The sequence below is a fragment of the Microcaecilia unicolor genome, chromosome 3, assembly GCF_901765095.1.
Source record: "Microcaecilia unicolor chromosome 3, aMicUni1.1, whole genome shotgun sequence".
NCBI lineage: Eukaryota > Metazoa > Chordata > Amphibia > Gymnophiona > Siphonopidae > Microcaecilia > Microcaecilia unicolor.
This window is the reverse complement of record NC_044033.1, coordinates 208,310,717-208,334,723: the sequence shown is the minus strand read 5'-3', so window position 1 is coordinate 208,334,723 and position 24,007 is coordinate 208,310,717. Positions and strand designations below refer to the sequence as shown.

General features: G+C 45.2%; 1 protein-coding gene across 1 annotated transcript in view; it reads left to right on the top strand.

The window, feature by feature from the left end:
- TNXB (tenascin XB) overlaps positions 1 to 24,007 on the top strand; it is a 112,527-nt gene that overhangs the window by 51,751 nt on the left and 36,769 nt on the right. Inside the window, 8 exon segments of the mRNA XM_030197294.1 lie at positions 5,164 to 5,448; positions 6,289 to 6,576; positions 7,485 to 7,769; positions 15,514 to 15,807; positions 16,678 to 16,968; positions 20,673 to 20,945; positions 21,755 to 22,036; positions 22,385 to 22,669. Of these exon segments, the coding sequence (XP_030053154.1) occupies positions 5,164 to 5,448; positions 6,289 to 6,576; positions 7,485 to 7,769; positions 15,514 to 15,807; positions 16,678 to 16,968; positions 20,673 to 20,945; positions 21,755 to 22,036; positions 22,385 to 22,669 (2,283 nt within the window).

The following is a 24,007-nucleotide window of genomic DNA, read 5'->3' as shown; positions in this document are numbered from 1 at the left end:
AAGACCTGAACGGTCCATCCAGTCTGCCCAACAAGATAAGCTAATTTTACATAGTATGTGATACTTTATATGTATACCTGAGTTTGATTTGTCCTTGCCATTCTCAGGGCACAGACCGTAGAAGTAATGTTCTTGTACTAAATGTTCTGAAGCTAACGTCGAAGCCCCTTAAATTTACATTCCAGCCCATCCATATCTATTCAGTTACGATCAGGGCGTAGACCGTAGAAGTCTGCCCAGCACTGGTTTTGCTTCCCAATTACCGGTTTTGCTTCCAATTACTGGTTTTGCTTCCCAATTACCCAATAAAGAGGAAATTTCCTCTTAGTTTCTTTTGATACTTGTTTCATTTTTTCCATATTCTTCATTTTTTAGAATGATTTCTTCTGTCTTCTTCACTTTTTTTTTTTACAAATCTGTCATAGCTTTTGATTGAAAAAAGAAAAGCATCTCTTTACCTTTTTTTTCTCTCTTTATAAAACCATTCTCTCTTGTAGATTTAGATTCAGATAACTTTGTTGGCATGACAGTTTTACTTCCATCTACAGTTGGGATGCTTCTCTGTCCTGAGACCACTTGGCAGCCTCTTGGGATTGTGGATGTGTCATGAGCAGAGGAAGGGGGACCCAGCGCACACAATTCCAAAGATGATCAGCAAAGACACACTCCCACACAGCACCACAAGTTTTATTGAGCACCTTAAAATCATGCCTGAGCATTTTACACCCCAGGAGCTCCAGAAGGAAGCTTCCGTTGGCAAAGTGCAAATATAGGAAAGACCACTAGCAGTAAATAAAATCTGAGAGCCAAAGATGGATTAGACCCAACAAATCCTGGCTTTAACAGTGAGGTTCATTCCTGAAGATTCTTCCCATCTCTCAACAAAATACGAATTGGTGCTGCCAGCTAGGATCTCTATAATAGATTTTTCCTGGCTTAAGTACGGAAAATACGTTTTAGCTGTGTGAAAGTTTCGAGCCACTTTGGCTAGACCTCACCAGTGGCCTGGTGATTTAATAACGACATTCACTGCAGGAGAGAGCTAAAATGGATTGCACTGTGCTAAGAAAGTCTCGGGGTGTGACAGCGTTTGGTGCATATCTGGAGGAAAATCAAACAGGAAGCCACTTGAGCCTCACTTTTCAGAGGGAACATGCCACCGTGGGATTTGTGGCATCCGTGAAGGTTTTAAGTGACCCACATTTTGGCAGAGAGGAGCCTGTAAAATGAGTTGGCCAGCAACTGACTGAAGTGGATTTCCAGGGCTCACCCTACAACTCCAGGGGTTGATGAATCAGGATTTAATGGGAGGAAGGGAGTATTGGAAATAGCCTGGTAGGACATTTCCGGAGTCTGAGTTGCTTTCTAAGAAAGGCCATTCTCCAGTAGAGCCAGAGAGAGGAAGGGTGTGGAGTTCAGACTGATGACCCCAATAGAGAGAAACAGTACAACAGGCTGGTGGAAACTGCCAGAAGGATTCTAGAGGAGTAGCCTAGTGGTTAGTGCAGTGGACTTTGATCCTGGGGATCTGGGTTTGATTCCCACCGCAGCTCCTTGTGACTCTGGACAAGTCACTTAACCCTCCATTGCCCCAGATATAAATAAATACCTGCATATACTATATAAACCGCTTTGAATGTAGTTGCAAAAGCACAGAAAGACAGTGTATCAAGTCCCATTAACAAGATTCCATTCACAATTTCACAGAGTAGTAACATTCCTTGTAGAATCCCAAAGAGTAGCAAGATTCCGGAATCCCAAAGAGGAAGGAGTGGAGGAGTAACCTAGTGGTTAGTGAAGCGGACTTTGATCCTGGGGAGCTGGGTTTGATTCCCACTGCAGCTCCTTGTGACTCTGGGCAAGTCATTTAACCCTCCATTGCCCCAGGTACAAATAAGTACCCTATATACTATGTAAACCGCTTTGAATGTCTTTGCAAAAGCACAGAAAGACAGTGTATCAAGTCCCATTAACAAGATTCCATGCACAATCTTAAAGAGTAACAACATTCCATGTAGAATCCCAAAGAATAGCAAGATTCCGGAATCCTAAAGAGGAAGGAGTGGAGGAGTAGCCTAGTGGTTAGTGCAGCGGACTATCAAGGCGGTATATCAAGTCCCATTTCCCTTCCCCTTTCCCTATGGCATATAGGGAGAGTCATTAGAGGCCTAAATTAAATGAGGAGCACTGGCACGGTCACCAGCCAATATGTACGTTCAGCATTGCTACCTATGTGGATAATGACACTGAAGGGTATGGATTAAGTTAAATGCTGACACAGGGCTGGCTTAAGGCATGGATGAGGTACATAAGTACATAAGTAAGTACGTAAGTAATGCCATACTGGGAAAAGACCAAGGGTCCATCGAGCCCAGCATCCTGTCCACGACAGCGGCCAATCCAGGCCAAGGGCACCTGGCAAGCTTCCCAAACGTACAAACATTCTATACATGTTATTTCTGGAATTGTGGATGTTTCCCAAGTCCATTTAGTAGCGGTTTATGGACTTGTCCTTTAGGAAACCGTCCAACCCCTTTTTAAACTCTGCTAAGCTAACCACCTTCACCACTTTCTCCGGCAACGAATTCCAGAGTTTAATTATACGTTGGGTGAAGAAAAATTTTCTCCGATTTGTTTTAAATTTACTACACTGTAGTTTCATCGCATGCCCCCCCTAGTCCTAGTATTTTTGGAAAGCGTGAGACACTGGTTCAGATGCCACAAACCTGTCTCACCAGCTGTCCACTCCAGATAGCCCCCAGCACAGATAAGTGCATGCAGCTGTCTTCTGTTCTTCCTGTGGATCAAATCCAAAAGTGGAAGCCAGTGTGGCAAAGGGGGAGGGCACAGCCCAGCATGCAGTGGCTCTTCTCCTCATCCATTTGTACCTAAAACAAGAGGGGAGAGAGGAAAGAAGAGTAAGCTGTCACGGGAGGGGTACAGTGGGTTGGGAGGGAGAGATGCATGCCTCCATGGGGTGGGGAGGTGAAAAGAAGAGAGCAAGTTTTGAGGGGGAGCTGGATGGGGGGGGGGGGGCTAATGCTGGCCTAGGCAGGAGCAGTTGATGCAGGGGCAGGGAAGCTGACTGGAAGGGAACTAATGTGAGCATGGGGGAGGGGAGCTGAAAGGGAATTGAAGTGAGTGGGCAGGTGGGGGAGGGAAACTGACTGGAAGGGAGCTGATGCAGGTGGGTGGACAGACGGGCATGCAGATGGTGGGGGGGGGGGGGGGGGGGGAGACGGACATTGATATAGGTGAGGGGCAACAAAGCAAAACTTGGCTCAGGGCATCAAAACCCTTTGAGCCAGCCCTGTCGGCATGTAACTTAATGTACAGACTGTATCAGCTGAACATTGGCCTGTCTAGTTCTCCCAGAGAAGTGCTATGAGTGGAGTCAGTCCAGATAAGGCCTACCAAAATGGTGCATAATCTATACCAAATGCCATAAAGATGAAAGTAAAAGGTGCCTCAATTTAGGGAGGATATATCATAATTTAACATTTTCAGAGGTATAAACATTGCTCAGCAAACAAACCTTTTTTCTGGGGAAAGGATGTATTAAAACAAATGGACAGTGTATAAGACTCAGAAGCAACCAGGGCTTTTTTTGAGGGGGTACTTGGGGGTACTGAGTACCGGCACCTTTTCCATTGTCTGCTAAAATTGACCCATGGTCCCCAAGTTTTAATGAAAGAACTCAGACCTTGTCATAGATTCTGTGACTGGTTTGCAGAGGGCATGGCTATTGTGAGGTGAGTCCCTCAGTAATCACACCACCCCTGAAGGGTGGCTTGGCATTTGAGTACCGGCACCTTTTTTGCTAGAAAAAACACACTGGAAGCAACAGACCCAAAAGTAACATATTTTGCACAGAAAGGGTGGTGGGTGCATTGCATGGTCTCCCATCCAAATTCTAGAAAGCCTACGTTGAGCACAGAGACTCCCTAGTTGAGAAGAGCTGACAGTTATGCTAGAGATCAACCAAGGTCTCTGGTGCCCCACCAGGAAATCGAGCCAACGAAGGTGTACATTGGATTCTAGTGGAGGTATCCTGCTGTGTCAGTTATGGCTTACATTGCACAGATCAAGTCCCACTAATGGTGGAATCCTCATCTCTTTTCCAAACAGTCATCCTGGATTTCAAAGTGCCCAAGCTCCTGATGGGTCACCATCTTCACTTCAACCCTGTCAGGCAGAAGAAAATTCGTGGGGAGTGTTCTGGTGCTGTGTGGTGTGAAGTTACTTTTGTTTTGGAAATAGAAAGAATTTGAAATGCAAATACCTGTGTGTATATATCATTTCTGGATAAGACGAAGAAACAAAGCAGAGACCAAGGCTAGGAAAGAGTGCCAGGTGGCGCTATACTGGTTCTGGGGAAAGCCAGATTTCTTTGCTGGCTGTGGGACCTTTCATCAGACTAACATGAGAAATTATCTAAAGATGATGTTTCTGTAAAAGTGTTCCAGACCACAAAGATCCCTTCTTCCGATGGGATGAGTCCAGGAAAGATTGCCTCATGCAGTCAAGTTGCGCCTTTATCTGGAACACAGAACCTTTTCCTTGTTGTGGTGGAAGCCTCAGTTGGTTTCGAGGTCTGTCCATGTGACAGACCTTGTTCCATGTGCCGTCCAACCACTTGGGAGATGAGTCACCTCATGCTGTAATCCAGGCGTCAGATGGGGTTGGAAAAATACCCTCAGACCACCACAGAAGACAAGAGACTTCCTAATGACAGGACCTGTGTTTTCAAAGAGACCAATTGTTAGGGTGAACAAGTTCTCAGGATTTCAAAGATGCCATCATTTCAACCCATTCTCAGTTGTCCGCACCCAACAAACACACTTGAAGTTGATGTATGAGTAGGAAAATCCAGTGAGATTTTAATTAAGTAACTGATGCATCTAGATGATTGTTGATTCCTGGGCAACAGTCCAACTCCTGGTCTCTCTTGAACTGCCATTACTTTGCAGAAATGAGCATTATCCACAGCCAACAATATTGACTCTTCTAGACCACTCAGGAATGATGAATTCTCATCCCAGAGTTCTGAGCTCCTCCCACCTTCTTTCCACTTTCATTTAGTGTTTTTAATGTTCTTTAACATGACACATTCACTTCTCATCACCCAACTCAGCTGAGAGATTCTTCTTTGTTCTGTTCTAGCCCCTCTGGAGGACGGTGGAATCCGACCAAGAATTGAGGGCCTCTCTGCCTCAGATGTCACAGGGGATTCAGTTCGATTCTCCTGGACAGTCCTGGATGGAGACTTCGACTACTTTCTCCTTCAGTACAAGGATCCGCAGGGCCAGATGCAGGAGCAGACAATTAGGGGTGACCTGACCTCCACCCTCATTACAGGTCTTCTCCCTTCGCAGAATTATACATTCACCCTCTACGGGATCTCAGATGACAAACGCTCTGAGCCAGTGTCTATCGAGGTGACCACAGGTAGGAGCAGCCAGGCTTTTCCAGGGAAGAATGGCTGTTGATCATAATCTTTTTTCCTACTTTATAGCTGAAGCTGGATTCAGTGAATGGGTGCTCAGAATTTGGCACTGAACAGTATTCTGTAGTGGGCATTCCAGGATCAGTGTAGGGCCGGGATCCACGTCTAATTTTGGGTGCGAGGGTTTCCACCAACTGAAACCTGGTGTAAATCTTGGCACGTAAGTTAGGCCTGGATCCCCGGTATACAGTAATACTGCGTTCATTCCCCTCCCATAGCCACGCCCCCTCATGAATTGCATGCTATAAAATTTAGCAGGATGCGCATGCAAATCCAAATTGTTGCTAATAAGTTGATTGGTAGAACCCAATTATTGGTGCTAATTGGCTCGTTAACCAGTTTAGTTGCATGCGCATCTCAGGGTAGCGTGCAATTTTACATGTGGAAATTTGCACACTAGTTATAGAATCCGGCCCTTGACGTGCTGCGCACAGTGTTGGCCATCTTGTGAGCAGTGGCGTAGCTACAGGGGGCCGTAGTACAGAGAAGCGTATGGGAATCGCTGCTACCGCTGACTTTTGAAAAACAAAAACAGAAGGTAGACTTGGGGAAGGGGGTTGAGAAAGGAAGGGGGGAGAAGACAGACTGCAGCCGGTGTGGGGGGTAGAAATGAGCGATGCCGCTCCATGAATACCCGCCTGAGGCCCCGCCTCAGATGACCTAATGGGAGGGTCGCCACTGCATATGCCGTTATAGAATTTGCGCTCAGCGCACTGCGTCTCGGAGCCCAACTTGTGGTAACCAGTTACAGAGTTACCCCATAATGCTCTGCTCTGTTCCAGGTTCCCCAGACTACCAGGTTGCCCTACCGCCCCAGCTTGGAACCCTTTCTGTGTCCGACGTCACTGAGGACTCCCTCCAACTCTCTTGGACGGTTCTGTTTGGGGACTTTGAGTCTTTTCTCCTGCAGTACAGAGACTCTGAGAGGAAGACTAAGATATTGAAGATCAGGGGGGACCTCCGCAGAGACACCATCTCCAACCTCAAGCCTGCTTGGACCTATAAGTTCAACCTATACGGTGTGGCTGCCAAAAAGCACAGCAAGCCGATAACAGTGGAAGCCACCACAGGTACACAATCAGCCCCCCCCCCCCCCCCCTCCCGGCCCTTACTTCTCCCGGGGCAAAAGTATTACTTAAAAGTTTTGTTTTCTGAAAAAGAAACATTATAGTCGTTAATTATCTAACATATTTTTTCTCCTAGAGACAGACCCGGGGTGGGGGTGGGGGGGGGGGAGAGTGGGGTTTGAAATGTCAATGAGTAAGTGTTTGCTGACAGTATAGTTTATGGTTTCCATCCCGTTTAACATAATTTAACTTATTGGACTGGTGGTTTAGTAAATATTTACATATGCACCCATCATAAATTTTCCACATGGACACGTGTTTTTACATGGATGTGATTAATTCCCGCAAGTTGCGCGAGTGCCTGCGTTCCGTACACGTGACATGTGATTCCTTCAAATATTCCTCCTGCCTTGCAGACTTACTTCAAGGATATTCACAAACAATTTTCAACAAACTAATTTAGGGACATTGATTTTTTTTTTTTTTTTAACGAAGTCTGTCTTCGTGTGCACATCAAAATCCCAAAACGGGTTCAGCTAGAACAAGGACTGTTCGATAGTGACTCAGAAACATGTGATAGTGCATCTGTACACATGTGTATATGTGTGTGTGTGTGTGGGGGGGGGGCAGTTTCCAAGGCTTCGTGCTAAATAAACAGAATTCTGTTTGATATTTCTTTTTGGCCTTTTCGATTTCCAGAAAATTCCACTCTAGCTTCCAGGATACACCAGCAAGAGACCATTTTAGTTAATGTTCTTTTATTTATTTTTTTGAAATTTTAAATAGATTTGGCTTTCATTTATACTGACTTCAGCCACCATCAGCCCTCATGGAAGTTATCACAAAGGACTTGCAAATGGCCAACCGTGACATAACCCTGAGTGAGAAAATATGTTTGTGCTCTCTTGCAGCTTCAGTGGAGAAGCCGGAGCTTCTACAGGCACTAGGGGACCTCTCCATCTCCAGCGTTACTAAGGACTCCCTCCAACTCTCTTGGACAGTGCAAGGAAGGGGGTTTGATTCTTTCCTCATCATGTACAGGGATTCCAAGGGCAGGACCCAGAGGCGTTCAGTCGTGGGGAACGAGCACTCAGCCACCATCTCAGGCCTGGCCCCAGAGACTAAGTACAACTTCCACCTCTACGGAGTTTCCGGCAAATCCCACAGCAAGCCAAAATCTGCCGAGGCGACCACAGGTAATGCTGAGGTCCAGCACCTCACTTCCCCCAGAAAAGGTTTGTGAAAGTGTAGAACCACATGGATCCAGTTGCCTCGGTGGGAAGTTTTGCTACACAGAAATATCCAAGACATGACCCTCCTTTTGTGGCTGGTAACTTATGGCCAAACAGTCAATTCTGGTCAAACCCGATGTAATGAAACTCGTGCCAACAATTTTGAACCTTATAAATATCGCTTAATGAGCATTCAGTACATTTTTAGTTAAAACATTTCTCCGATAGCATGGAAGGGCATAATCGAACAGCGCCGGCCATCTATATGGGCGGTGCCACAAAGGGCGGTCCCGAACCGTATTATCGAAATAGATGGCCGGCCATCTTTCATTTCGATAATACGGTTGGGGCCGGCCAAATGTCAGAGATGGCCGGGTTTGAGATGGCTGGCATCGTTTTTTGCCGATAATGGAAACTGATGCTGGCCATCTCAAACCCGGCCAAATTCAAGGTGTTTGGTCGTGGGAGGGGCCAGCATTTCTAGTGCACTGGTCCCCCTGACATGCCAGGACACCAGCCGGGCACCCTAGGGGGCACTGCAGTGGACTTCAAAAATTGCTCCCAGGTGCATATCTCCCTTACCTTGTGTGCTGAGCCCCCAAATCCCCCCCCCCAAACCCACTCCCCACAACTGTACACCACTACCATAGCCCTTATGGGTGAAGGGGGGCACCTATATGTGGGTACAGTGGGTTTTGGGTGGGGGTTTAGAGGGCTCCCATTTACCACCACAAGTGTAACAGGTAGGGGGGGATGGGCCTGGGTCCACCTGCCTGAAGTGCACTGCACCCACTAAAAACTGCTCCAGGGACCTGCATACTGCTGTCATAGAGCTGGGTATGACATTTCAGGCTGGCATAGAGGCTGTCAAAAATGTTTTTTAATTTTTCTTTTGAGTGGGAGGGGGTTGGTGACCACTGGGGAAGTAAGGGGAGGTCATCCCCGATTCCCTCCAGTGGTCATCTGTTCAGTTGGGGCACTTTTTTGAGGCTTGGTCCTAAAAATAAATGGACCAAGTGAAGCCGGCGAAATGCTCTTCAGAGCCGGTCTTCTTTTTTCCATTATCGGCCGAAGCCGGCCATCTCGTAACCACGCCCCCGTCCTACCTTCCATACCCTGCCGAAACGCCCCCTTAAACTTTGACCGGCCCTGCGACGGAAAGCAGTTGAAGCTGGCAAAAATCGGCTTTCGATTATACCGATTTCACCGGCTTCAGGAGATGGCTGGCCATCTCCCGATTTGTGTCGGAATATGGCCGGCCTCGTTCGAAAATAAGCAGGATAGCCACCCTATTATCCTGTGCTTTAATTCCAAAATGGCGGCAGCTACATAGTTTGTGACCAGTGCTTAACACTGGTAAAGACATACAGGAAATAATTCTGGGGCCCTCTTACTAAGCTGCATAGGCGCCTATATGCGCCAAATACTTGCCAATTCAGAACTACCGCCTGGCTACTGTGTGGCTTGGGCAGTAATTTCATTTTTACGCACGCCGGAAATTTCATGGCGCATGGCGCTAACCAGGCAGTAATCGGCATTGTACACACACTGACGATTACCGCCCGGTTAACGCGTGAGACCTTACTGCTAAGTGAATGGGTGGCAGTAAGGTCTCAGGCCCAAAACAGACGCGTACCAATTTTCATTTTGCCGCACTTCCATTTTGGGCCAAAAAAAGGCCTTTGTTGCAGGTGCGCTGAAAAATAGGCCTGTGCGTGCCCAATACACGTGTCTACACCAGCGCAGGCCACTTTTTGGCGCACCTTAGTAAAAGGACTCCTCAATGAGGAGCTGTCAAATGTTAGATGGAACGTACACGCAGAAATATGGGTGTTCTAATCATTTACATATTTAGTGGCGGCCCTACTGTTAGAGATAGGGGCCTCAGGCGGCACTCTCCCCTTCCCTCCTCAACCCTCTTCCCCACATATACCTTATTTCTTTCTTTTCCAAAATGTCGGCATTTACAAAGGCAGCGATTCCCATACGCTACCTTGCCGCCGGCACCGGCCTCTTCTCCCTACTGCGGCCCATCTCTTGACATAACTTCCTGTTTCCTTGGAAGCGGGACACACAGTAGAGCGAAGAGGCCAGTGCTGGTGACACCACGGCAGGGCAGCCTATAGGAATCGCTGCCGCATTTTGGATTATAAGATAAATGGTGCTGGGAAGGGGGAAGAAGCCAGGCTAGGCACAGGCAGTTTTTCCTTGGGCCACCCCTGTACATGCTACTTATTATTCTGTAGATATGCACATTTTTCAGGTGGGCATTCTTATGGGCAGAGTCTGGACAGGGCGTGCTCGTAAGCGTACACCCTCAGATTCTGTATAGGCCGCCAAAATTTGGGCTCGCAGGGCAGATTCGCGCACAAATGAATTCATTGACAAGGCGTTGACATTCCAATTTGGATCGGCGCATGCATCTTCCCTAGTCGCTATTCTATAAAATTAGTGGCTACGTTTTCTCACACGCAGCTCAAAGGGGCGGGGCCATGGGTGGGGCATGGGAGGATCAGGAGGGCATTCCTAGAAGTTAGGCGCAATGTTGTAGAATGCAGTCATTTGCGCGCTCAACCCCTGAAAATTAGGCGCCAGCATTTACAGGCATAAATAAATACCCCTCACAGTGTTGTGCAAACTTTTGTGACTCACATAAGTACATAAGTATTGCCATACTGGGACAGACCAAAGGTCCATCAAGCCCAGCATCCTGTTTCCAAAGGTGGGCCTAGTGGGCACGGTTCTGTCCACTTTCAGCTCAGGCCCACCCCAGCAGTGGTGTGCGTTATTGGCATAGCTGGCAGATATCCCCAAGCCCCACCAGTTGAAAACATCCTCAGCCCGAACTCCTGGACTATCGGATCACTGTGGCAGTCGGTGGCTGTGTCCCAGCTGCCAAAGAGAGCACCCTGTGGATGCTTAGTTCTGGCTTTGCCACTGGCCTATACCCTGATAATAGGGAACGATAATCCTATCACATAAATAACTCGGACCAAAAAAAAAATCTATTTTGATTATTTATTCAACACAAAGAATCAACAATAAGTATCCTTGTATGAAAAAGTATATGAACCCTTTATTCCATACCTGGTGGCAACTCTCCATATGGCAATCACTTCTACTAAATGTTTCCTGTAACTGTTCATTAGTCTTTTAACATCACTATTATGGAATTTTGGCCCAGTTTTCCATACAGAAGCATTTCAACTCTGTGCTTGTTTCAGGGCTTCCTTGCATGAACAGCTCACTTCTGATCTTGCTATAACATTTCAATAGAATTTAGTCCACACGTTAAATCTCTTCTAATTCAGCCATTCTGTAGTAGATTTACTGGAATATTTTGGGTTATTTTGCTTCATGGCCCCCTTTTGAGTCGACTTCAGCTCGTGGGTGGATGGTCTTGTTCTCCTCTAGAATTGTCCCTGTCTAAAGCAGAATTCATGGTTCCATCAGTGATGGAAAGCTATCCAGGTGCTAATGCAGAAAAGGATATATAACTTGAACCATCTGGTTCAGACACTTTCCCCCTAATTCTATATAGTGCACCAAAAGTTAGATGCCAATTTGTCTACAACAGCTGTGTGGTAAATGGCAGGTACGTGCAGAAGTTCACTTAGACACTATTCTGTAACTTTGTGCTTAAGTGCTTTAGTGTGTAACTGTAAGGGGTGTTCATGTGGGTGGAGCATGGGCATTCCGACTATTCCAGTGCGCTTTTTATAGAATATTTCAGTTGTACGCATGGTGACACATTTAGGCGTGCACATTCATGTGGGTGTAGCATCCTACACTAGTATTCTAAGGGGTGTCGCCAGAGGGCCTGAGCCCAAAGTGGGTGGGCATGAGAACCCCGCTCCCTACCCCCAGCCTCTCTACTACCCCTCTCCCCTAGGCGACTAGAGGAGTCTCTTATCTTCATGCCCCAAATCTCCTGGTACCTTTGAAGTTCTTTAGTTCTTTGCCAGCAGTGAGCAGTGACTCATACCTGCTGCTCGTGCCGGCTCCAGCCTTCCCTGTGACACAACTTCCTGTTCCTGTTATAGAATACTAATGCCCAGTGGCTTTGGTGCGTCAATATCTAGGCATGAGTTCCTTTCCTGTGTGAATGGAAGGCATAAGTTACCATGCTTAAGTGTGCCTTATAAGGTGCGTAACTCATAGTATTCTGTAAGATGCATGCGTCGCTAGGCAGAACGCCCATGACACGCTCATGCTCTGCTCACAGATTCAGCCTACTTGCAGTTGTGCCCTAAGCAACATGTATGTTACCGGCCTGATTCTATACAGTAGCGTACCAAGGGCGGGGCGGTCTGTCCCGGGTGCAGGCAGCAAGGGGGTGCATGGAGCAGTTGCGCAGCTGTGGGCTGTGCTGGTCCCCTGCACCCTCTGATGTTACTTCCTGTTCCGGGACAGGGGACCAGCAGAGCCAGCAGCCGCACGACTGCTCAGCGCACCGCCTTGCTCAGAGGAGGGAGGTCATGGGGGACGCGCCTAGAGAAGGGGGATTCTCTGCCCCCCCGGGTAGCAATCAAGGTAAGTAAACCACTGGATGTCATCATGCATTTCTACATTGTGATGACTGCAGCCCAGGCTAATAGCCAAACTTTATAGTGGAGGAGTGGCCTAGTGGTTAGGGTGGTGGACTTTGGTCCTGGGGAACTGAGGAACTGAGTTCAATTCCCACTTCAGGCACAGGCAGCTCCTTGTGACTCTGGGCAAGTCACTTAACCCTCCATTGCCCCATGTAAGCCGCATTGAGCCTGCCATGAGTGGGAAAGCGCGGGGGTACAAATGTAACAAAAAAAAAAAAAAATAGCCCGGACCCTAAAATGTTAGAGCCTGGGGCAAGGTAGATGCTACCTATTTAACCCGGCACAGGCAGCTCCTTGTGACTCTGGGCAAGTCACTTAACCCTCCATTGCCTGCCGCATTGAGCCTGCCATGAGTGGGAAAGCGCGGGGTACAAATGTAACAAAAAAAAACCCAAACCTTAGCAAGCACTCACCATGCTATTTACTCTGATAAATCAAATTCAAAAAGGCCAATCCTTAATAAGCGAGAGCACTCGGCACACATTTTTCACATCCCAGCGCATAACACTTGTTCATGAATCACTTCGGTACAGGATAATTTCTTCACAGAACTTTTATTATCATTTGGAAAATTGACTTATAATAGTATCAAGGCCTTCCAAGTGAAAATACAAAATGATTAAATATTTTAACACCCACCAGACAGTACTTAACAAAGATCTGGGTTTTCTAGCCCATTATAAACCATAAAATTGCACTGCTTTGTCACCCTCCTGTCTCCATGCATATCTCCCTGTCCCTCTTCCTGTCTCTCACCCTTTGGCGTAGGAAGGGGGGGGGGTGGTGGGGCGGTCCGCCCCAGGTGCATGCCGCTGGGGGGGGGGGGTGTCGGCTCCGCTGCTTCCCTGCTCTCTCTGCCCCAGAACAGGTTACTTCCTGTTCCGGGGCAGAGACAGAGCAGGGAACCAGCGGAGCCGACGCAGCTCCCAGCGACGACGTGCACTTGGGGCGGAGCACCAGTGGTAAGAATGCGCTCTGAGGGGGGGTGCACGCGCCGAGGGGGGGGTGCACCGTGCTGCACCCGGGGGGGGGGGGGGTGCGCAGCGGCGACCCGCCCCGGGTGTCAGTCGCCCTCGCTTCGCCACTGCTCTCACCTATCCACCCCCATCCTGTTAGACTGTCACTGGAATGCTTTGATGTTTCACTTATAAATACTGTCATTTATTTTATTTTATTTATTTGTTACAATTGTATCCCACATTTTCCCACCTATTTGTAGGCTCAATGTGGCTTTGCAGGCTCCGGTGTGAACAAATACAGTGTGATGCTGTGGTAAGATCAAGTTCATGTGGCAAAGCCACATTAGGGAATCGGAGAACGGAAGAGTTGCATTATGTCCATTACGTACTTTAGTTTGGTTGTGTTGCAGAGATTAGGCATTTATGTTGGATTGGTAGGGTATGCCTTTTTAAACAGGTTGGTTTTTAGTGATTTCCGGAAGTTTAGGTGGTCGTATGTCGTTTTCAAGGCTTTTGGTAATGCGTTCCACAGTTGTGTGCTTATGTAGGAAAAACTACATGCGTAAGTTGTTTTGTATTTAAGTCCTTTGCAGCTTGGGTAGTGCAGATTTAGATAAGATTGTGTTGATTCAGATGTATTTCTAATTGGTAAGTCGATTATCATCTACCAACCTTTGCTTATTTCCGATCTGACGAAGAAGGGCAACCTTCGAAAGCTAATCAAGGAATGTATTAAGTCATGTCCAATAAAAAAGGTATCATCTTATTTTCTTTTCCATGTTTTATTTTGTTTTATTTCTATTGATTACAAGTGAAAATAAAAGTTCTGTGAAGAAATTATCCTGTACCGAAGTGATTCATGAACAAGTGTTATGTGCTGGGATGTGAAAAGTGCGTGCTATTTACGAGAAAATGCTAAAGCCTCATTTACATATGATATTCCTTCATTTACATGTGCAGACCCATTCAGTTTAGCTCAGAAACACTGAATTCTTCTGGACCTTTTATAACTAGCAGAGTGTAACACGCTGGGGTGGACATTCGGCCCACACTGGTCAGTGGTTTCATAGCCTCAGGCTGAATTAACCCTGGATAAACAATGTCAGGCCATGTCCAGCCTCCAGTATTGAATATCTGGATAAGTACGGTCACCGGAAGTTAACCAGGCACTGATTGATCTTCAGACCTGTGCCCGGTTAGCTCAGCGGATAGAGTTCAGACTGTCCTAATTTTATCCGCTGAATATGGTTACTAACATGTTAATTTCTGGCTCCGTCCCTGACAGGCAATATTCAATGGCACTGACCACTTAAGGCCTAAGATAACTGTGTTTTGAATACTGCCAGATGACCAACTCGGCCTCTCCTGCCCGGTTAAGCCCTTTCTGAATATCAGGCCCACTTTTTTAGCAATACACAAGGAAATGGGAACAGAGGGAAGGCTAGACAAACCTCAGGATCAATAACGTCAAACGTTTATTTCTATAGCGTGTATAAAAACAGTACAAAACATAAAATCAGTGCTCAAAATACAATATGTATAAAACAATGCACAGTAAAATAATAGAGGTAATATCAATGCTCAAGACTCGACACAGCACCATGTTTCGGCATGTAACGCGCCTGCCTCAGGAGTCTGGAAATGAACATAATCAAAAAGTGCTGCTGGGCAAGAAAAGTAAGGAGGTTTTTAAAAAGACTGTGTATACCAGTAGCATAGCTACGTAAGGTCACGGGGGCCTGGGCACCCCCAAATTTGTTCTGGGCCCCTGGTTGGCTAGCGGGGGTCCCCAACCCCTGCAAGCTGAAGACTTGATCCAGCAGCATTGCCTGCCCTGCTCTCTCTTCCCCTCACGTCCAGCATGCTCCTTTTAGTGACTGAGCATACACAGCGGGGGGGCAGTGGGGAGGGGGAAGTGACCAAATTGCCCCCCCCCCCACCTTGGGATCTGGCCCTCTCCCACCTCGACGTCTGGCTACCCCCCTGGTGCATACGTGGATTGATGCACTATGTAAACACCAATGGTATCGAAAAACAAAAGCCAAATAATCCAAAAGCATCAGTGATCATTCACTATTTTTAGCACATGCTAAATGCGGAAGGCTGATCTTTATTGCATAGGCCACCGTGTGAAACTCTTTCTTGTCTGTTTCTCAGCTGCAGCCTCGCCAACAAAGCTGACACCCGAGCAGCCCAGCCTGGGGGACCTCTCCTTTTCCAACGTCACTGAGGATGCCCTCCGGCTGACCTGGACCGTTCCGAACGGGGGCTTTGACTCGTTTCTCATCCAGTACTGGGACACGGAGGGGAAGCCCCACACAGTTCCCGTCGGTGGAGACCTTCGCTCCACTGTCATCTCAGGCCTCAAACCCTCCAGGAAATACAAGTTTACTCTCTACGGTGTTTTTGACAACAAGCGTAGCAGGCCGGTGGCGGTGGAGGTCACCACAGGTACTTCTGGACAGTTGACCGTCAGTTAACTCCATAAGTCAGGGATGCTGAACACCAGGCCACAAACAGGTCTGATGTTCATGGCTGCCAAATTTTAAGAAGCAAGCTTGTTCTCATATCAAATATGGTATGGTAACCTTGTTGATAATGGAGGGAAAAGATCATTTGTTCCATTCAGTCTACGCCATTATTCTGCCCACACTAAGAGCAGCGCCCCTGTCCATAAGGGGACCCTGCACCTTTGTGAAATGTCCAAAAGCCCTCTGTTTTATAAATGCAATGTAAGAGACTATGCACCTTCATAAATAAGCTTGCATGATACCTGTTTGTATCTCGCCTTGAACTTGAAGTTTGGAACATAAGCGTTGCCATTGCTAGGACAGACCTTAAGTCCATCAAGCCCAGTATCCTGTTTCCAACAGTGGCTAATCCAGGTCATACGTACCTGGCAAGATCCCAAAACAGTAAACTAGATTTTATGCTGCTTATCCTAGAAATAAGTCTATCTTAATAATGGCTTATGGAGTTTTCTTCTAAGGAATTATCCAACCCTTTTTTAAAACCCTGCTAAGCTAACTGCTTTTACCACATTCTCTGGCAAGGAATTCCAGAGTACTTACTTATCGAGTGAAGAAATACTTTCTCTGATTTGTTTTAGGTTTACTACTTAGTAGCTTCATTGTGTGCCCCCTAGTCCTAGTATTTTTGGAAAGAGAAAACAAGCGATTCACCTCTACCTGTTCCACTCAGTATTAATTGACAATGCTTATCTAGTGGATCACTTTCCTCTCGGTTCTTATTGAGGTGGTCAACAAACTGCTGTGTACCAAACTCCTCAGGGTATAATTTTTATCTTTTCCTTTGTTGCAGATTCGCCATTACATTCAAAGATCCAGAAGGCCGCCACCCTGGGGAACCTCTCCGTCTCCGACATCACCAAGGACTCCCTACAGCTCTCCTGGACCGTTCCAGATGGAAACTTTGATTCGTTCCTCATCCAGTACAGGGATGCAGAGGGGAACACCAAGGACGTGCCTGTTAGTGGTGAAATTCAGACCATAACCATCCCAGGTCTCAAACCTTCCAAGAAGTACAAGTTTAACCTCTACGGTGTTTCAGATAACAAGCGCAGCAAACCAGTATCTGCCGAGGCCATCACAGGTACTGCCAAGCTTATGGCTTTCGTAGGGAAGTTTGAGCATCTTGTTGGGTCAGATACCTACTTGAACAGTGAGGAACAGAGTGAGAAGCAGGGATTCAGAGCCTTCTCTAAAATACCTTCAGGAGCTGACATGTATTCGCCTGCACACACAGCACAAGCAGCCATTTCACAAATATACACATCGAATAAATGAACTGGCACAAACCTGGCAGCTTCATTTCGCCTCTTCCAGGTGTAGCTACCCAGTTGTACAGGGCTGGCGTCAGAAGGCAGCAACCAGGGCAACTGTCCAGGGTCCTGAAGCCACAGGGGGCTCAGGTCCTGCCTCAAACTGATGGTAACAAAAAAGGAATCAATCTCTTGAAAAAAATACAAATATCGCTTAACAAAAAACTAGGGACTTGTAGCACTGGATATTAATCAGTGCTATATTAATGTATATGAAGAGAAGCAGAAAGAGAACAGGACAATTCAGTATAGGCTATATAATACAGCCAAGCTTTATTTCAGTGAGAATAGCCGCAAATTTACTAAGGCGTCAAATTGTGTCAAAGTGCATCAAATTGGCACTACCGCCCGGCTACCATGTGCCCCGGTATGGTAATTCCAATTTTGATGCATGCCCAAAATACGCAGTAGAAAATATTTTCTATTTTCTACCACATGGCGCTTAACCAGCAGTAATCGGCAGTTTACGCGTGCTGACCACTGTTTGTGCCTTTCGTGCCACGCCTCCAGAGTCTCCAATCACGGCTGGGCACTACTCACACAATACAATCTCCTCAACCGGTACCTTAAGAACCAGACTGCTGGTAGTACTATTTAGACTGCAACAAAGACAAAAAGAGACCAAAGAAGTGCTTCCTGGGGTTAACACTGGTTGATTTAATTATCCAGAGATTAGGATAAAAAAATAAGAAAATAGTCAAGTATAGTCTAGTATAGAAAAGAGGAGAAAAACGTGAAATGACAATGGAAATGGTCAGGTCAGGCTCTCGATCCCCTGGCATGGGGCAGATTGCACTATACACTGACCAAATTCTTATCTGGCAAAAGACATAATATATAGAACTTTCTTTCTCTTACAGTACAAAAGAGCAAGAGGGAGGGAGGGACTTTTCCCTCCTTAATTAGCATCTTGTAAATACAGTCACGATACAGTCAGGATCTTTATGACAAAGGATGTGCATGGCATATGTTTACATTTCTTTTAGAAGTTACATTTTGGTCTATTGTCATGAAGTGACAGGGTGTGTTTAGATTATTACCTCTCTTCTGGTCATACCTTCAAAAGAATATATTTCAGGTCTTTTGATCTTTTTGTTTTAGTATATTTTCCTTTATTCTTATTTATTATTCTAATTCTAAGAAGAGGAGGCAAGAGTTAATTACTTTCCTTTTGGAGGTCATGTTTTCCCAAGCTTCTGATAGCCCAAGTCATTCTTATTCTAAAGACCAAAACTGCTTCCCTACAGATAGGTGTTAGATTTCTCTCTTGCCTGTTCAGATCCTATGTTGATATCATAACATGGGTTTTCTTTGTGTTCAAAGAGAACTAATGTTGCCTGTCATAAAACTATTGCCATTTGGCTCCAGAGATTTTTTTCTTAAAGGAGTTCGATCTGCCTCTCCTTTGTGAGATACAGTATGGATCTTTGGTGTTAGACAGAAAGATGTCTTCTGCAAGTGTTATGTGTTATGTCCTCTTTCAGTTACAACAAAAAGAGTCTTTGAAGTGGCCTTACCTCAAAGGACATGGGAAAGAAACTCTGTCTCTGGAATTCCCTTAGGCCATTCACACTTAATGGGAGAAATTGTGGGTAAATCAGGTTTACAATTCACATGACTTATGCAAGAGGAGGGAGAAAGGTTGGGGAGTGAATTGCTATTCCAGCAAGCTGTTCATGATTCAGAAAGAAAAAATCCTTCAATTTTCTCTGTCCAAACATGTAGACAAATTCTGTGCAAAGAATATTGTAGGTCTTATTTATGCCTCTTCGAGGCCTTCTTTGTACCTACTCCAACACCACTTACCACCCGTTTAGCGCATGGAGACCTTACCGCTAAGTCAGTGGGTGGCAGTAAGGTCTCAGTCTGAAAATGGATGCACGCTGGTTTTAAAAGGTCTTTTTTCCAGGAGCGCTGAACAAATGGACCTGCGTGCATCCAAAACACGCGCCTACAACAGCGCAGGCCACTTTTAGGTGCATCACTAAAAACTCACCTATTCAAAAAGGCATACCATACCGACCCAACTTAAATGCCTTAACCCTGCAACACAATGAAACCAAAGCACGTAATGGACATATAATAACTTTTCCGCTCTACAATTCCCTAATGTGTCTGTTCCACATGAACCTTATTCTACCACAACATCACTTTGTATTTGTTCATACCGGAATGGGTGAACGCCTTTCCGGTACGATGTAAGCCACATTGAGCCTGCAAATAGGTGGGAAAATGTGGGATACAAATGTAACAAATAAAAATCGTAGTAAAAGGACCCCTTAGGAAGATTTATACATTCTTCAAACTCCTGCCATAATTCCTCTCTTTTTCTCCATTAATTTTAATTAATCAAAAATAATGATTTTTTTCCTTTAAATTTATTATAGAAAAAAAAAGACGTAACAGGTCCACAACAGTCTCATAAGCGATGTATTACAATGTTCATAAACTAGAAAGATAATCAAAACAAGTCCACAAAATATTGTGTATATAGCTGCAGGAGAGCATTTCTTCAAAGCTAAGTAACCATATTTCTTCTTTAAGAGAAGTTGTGGACTTTGTATACTTTATGACAGTGGCATAGTTATGGAGGGGCCTTGGGGGCCTGGGCCCCCCACATTGGATCTGGGGCCCCTGTTTGGCTGGCAGGCGTCCCCAACCCCTGTCAACTGAAGCCTTTTTTCAGCAATGTTCTCTGCGCATTGTCTGCCCTGCTTCCTCTCAGGTCGCGTGCATGCTTGCGACGTGAGAGGAAGCAGGGCAGGCAATGCGCAGAGAACAGCGCTGGAAAAGTTTCAGCTGGTGGGGGTTGAGGACCCCCAGCAGCCAAGGTATGTTGGGTTGCAGTGGGGCGGGGATTGCAGCAGGGAGGCAGACCAAACTGTGCCCCTCCCCACTTTGGGCTCCAGACCCCCCTAAGCATTGAGGTCTGGCTACGCTCCTGCATGAACATTAAGGAGGTTTTTTAGCCAAGGATGACAGTGAGAATTCGTACACACTGAAGGCATATTTAGCCCAAGGGAAGTCTGTTGAGGCTTTTCCCTCCATTTTAAAATAAATAATACAAAAAAATCTTGAATTGCATAAGTGCAAAGGGTTTTCTCTATTGCATAAGAAACAAAATTCAACAGGCAAAGAATTCCAAAGTTTTAGACCAGCAAAAAAAATACTTCGATGATCTCTACTCATCCAATGTAATGACATCCAGTAGTACCTTCTTTCTTGATCATAACAACCTCCCAGGATAAAAAAGATGCAAATTAGCAGCAACAGCCAAAGGAGCATGGCTTTTCAACACTTTGAAGATAGTAGAGATCACCTTATATACTTAACTCTCCAATCGATAGGAAGCTGATAAAAATGAAATGAACGACTGTATTTTCAGAAATGCACAATGCTCTCAAAACTCTGCTTTGCAGTTTGCTTTTACAACCAACGATTACACGTAATGTTCTTGTCTTTTCCGTTGTTGCAGCTTCGGTGAAAAAGGCAATGCTGGGAGACCTCTCCGTTTCCAGCCTCACCGAGGACTCCCTACAGCTTTCTTGGACAGTTCCGGATGGGAGCTTTGACTCTTTCCTCATCCTGTACAAGAATCCGGACGGAGAGCTCCAGGAAGTGGCCGTCGATGGAAGCCTTCGGGACACTACCATCTCAGGCCTCAAAGCTGCCAAGAAATACAAGTTCATTCTGTATGGGGTCTCGGACAACAAGCGCAGCAAACCGGTGTCGGCTGAAGCCACCACAGGTACCACCAAAACTGGTAGTTTCCCATGGACTTTAGGGCCCAATGCAGAAAGCTAACCATATGTAATTAAACTCTGGAATTCGTTGCCAGAGAATATGGTAAAGGTGGTTAGGTTAGCGGAGTTTTTAAAAGGTTTGGACGGCTTCCTAAAGGAAAAGTCCATAGACCATTATTAAATGGACTGGGACAGACCGAAGGTCCATCAAGCCCAGCATCCTGTTTCCAACAGTGGCTAATCCAGGTCACAAGTACCTGGCAAGATCCCAAAAAATGTACAAAATATTTTATGCTGCTTATCCCAGAAATAAGCAGTGGATTTTCCCAAGCCCATCTTAATAATGGCTTATGGACTTTTCTTTTAGGAAATGATCCAAACCTTTTTTAAACCCTGCCAAGCTAACTGCTTTTAAAACATTCTCTGGCAATGAATTCCAGAGTTTAATTTACTCATTGAGTGAAGAAATATTTTCTCTGGTTTGTTTTAAATTTACTACTTAGCAGCTTCATTGCATGCCCCCTAGTCCTAATATTTTTGGAAAGAGAAAACAAGCAATTCACGTCTACTCATTCTACTCTACTCATTATTTTATAGACCTCTATCATATCTCCCCTCAGACATCTCTTCTCTAAGCTGAAGAGCCCTAGATGCTGTAGCCTTTCCTCATAGGGAAGTCGTCCCATCTACTTTATCATTTTCGTCGCCTTTCTCTACCTTGTCTAATTCTATAGTGCTTTAATTGTTTGCCTCCTTCACTTATAAACTCTAAAAGCTAAATATGAAATTCTTGTTCATTCCATTCTAACTTCAGGAAAGAATATCGTGATCCAGAAGGCCACCCTAGGGGATTTGTCCATCTCCAGTGTGACCGAGGATTCCCTTCAACTCTCCTGGACAGTACAAGAGGGAGAGTTTGACTCCTTCCTCATTCAATATACGGATGCAGAGGGGAAGCCCCTGGAAGTGCAGGTTGATGGAGAAGATCGGACCACCACTATCTTGGACCTCAAACCTGAGAAGGAATACAAGTTCAATCTCTACGGTGTCTTAAAGAACAAGCGTAGCAAGCCCTTATCTGCTGAGGCCACCACAGGTACATATAAACCTATTGCGTTCCTATGGAACAAACCAACCATTATTCCAACTCTTTAGAGACAGAGGTAGGGCAGAGGAGGTTACCTTGTGTTTTTGAGGCATAAGCATCCAAAGAGCTGTTGAGTTTTTCAATGTTTACTGCTGATATTTGTGCATAGTTTTACCGAAATGACCATATGATAGTACAGTTCCCTTGTTGACTGTTTCTCATGCCTTGGCAGGAACCCTCCCCTCCATAAAAACAATTGTTTCTATGCTACCTTGTTTGTGGTTTGTGTTTAGATAGTAAATCTGCAGCTATGGATCAAATGGAAGTGTGAATTTGGGGTCTGTCCCTCTCTTGTAGCTTCACCAAAGTTCGTATCCCAGATGGCCACCTTGGGAGATCTCTCTATATCCAACATAACTGAAGATGCCGTTCAGCTCTCCTGGACAGTCCAGGATGGGGAGTTCAACTCTTTCCTCATCCAATACTATGATGAAGAGGGGAAGACCCGGGAAGTTCCCATTGATAAGGAATTCCGTACTACCGTCATCTCAGACCTTGAGCCATCCAAGAAATACAACTTTAATCTCTATGGTGTTGTGGACCACAAGCGAGGCACCCCAGTGTCAGCTGAGGCCACCACAGGTACATCCAAACTTGTGGCTTTCCAAGGGAAGTTGTCAGTTGACTATTATGTTAAGTCTGTAGGGTTATAGCAGAAGAGATTACCTGCGTACGTCTAGTAGCGCTATAGAAATGATAAGTAGTAGTAGTAGTAGTAGTAGAAGACCCCAGAAGCTATTCAGTTTTCATTATTCATGCATAGATCTTATGGTTAGTTTAGTGTGTTTCTAGGGTTCCAAGATGATGATATAACAGCACATTTCCCCTCATAGCATGAGCCCTGGCCATCTGGTTCCAGCATCTTGTCAGGAAACATTCTCCATGTAAATATTATTCTTTCTACTATTTTGTCTCTAAATGGTAAACATACTGCTATAGACCAAATGCTAGGTTTGAAATTCTTATGTATTGTTTTTTTTAATCATTTATTTATAATTTTTCATTTTACAAGGGTCACTTGCAAACAGTAATACAGAGATGACTGCACATTAATACAAGATAAGAAGAAAACAATCCCAACTAGATATATGGATTATATACAATCTTTCTCTTTCTTAGACCACAAAGTAAAGAAAAATAGGGAGAGTGAGATAAGACAAGGAGATCAATTAAATAGTAAACAGGAAAAAGAAAACATGGTATTAACCTGATTATCCCCAGATATTACTGATCTAATTCATTATTCCACATTGATCATCTGGTTGGCTTCCTCAAGACCAAATACGGTGTATAGTCAATTCATTTCATTGAGAACATACTTATTGTCCAGATTTTAGTTAGAAATAATACATCTGATTACATTCTCTCTCTTTTAAGAACCAGAAATTATTTAACAATACATATACTTAAGTCTCTAATTCAAATCCCACTGATTAAAGCAATCCCAGTTTTCACAGGCTTCACTCCTTTCCAAGTAATAATTAAGGAAATATTTGAGGAAAACTTTAGGAGTCATACCTGGAACTCTGGGAAAAACAATAATCTCGATATTAATCATCCACAATAACATCCACCTTATCATTCAAAAAGTTTCTGGTCCATTATCATTTTCAGGATCATAACCACTTCTAGCTTGTGTAAAACTTCATTTATTATATCAATTTTTCATTCTCAAAGGGTTCAGTCAAATTGTCCATGTAACTCTCCAATAAGATTATAACTGAAACAAAGTTATTTACTACCGCCGTCAGGTCCCAAAGCGCCTTCCAGATGACATTCAATGTAACCTCCACGGAAGCCAAAAACTTCAAGGTGATTTCTCTTGAGGTGTTTAGGAGTGGTTCCGCTGATTCAGGTTCTGCTGTAAACGTCCTCCGTTTCAGCATATGCCTCTAACTCACTCCTCCACTCCTTTGGACA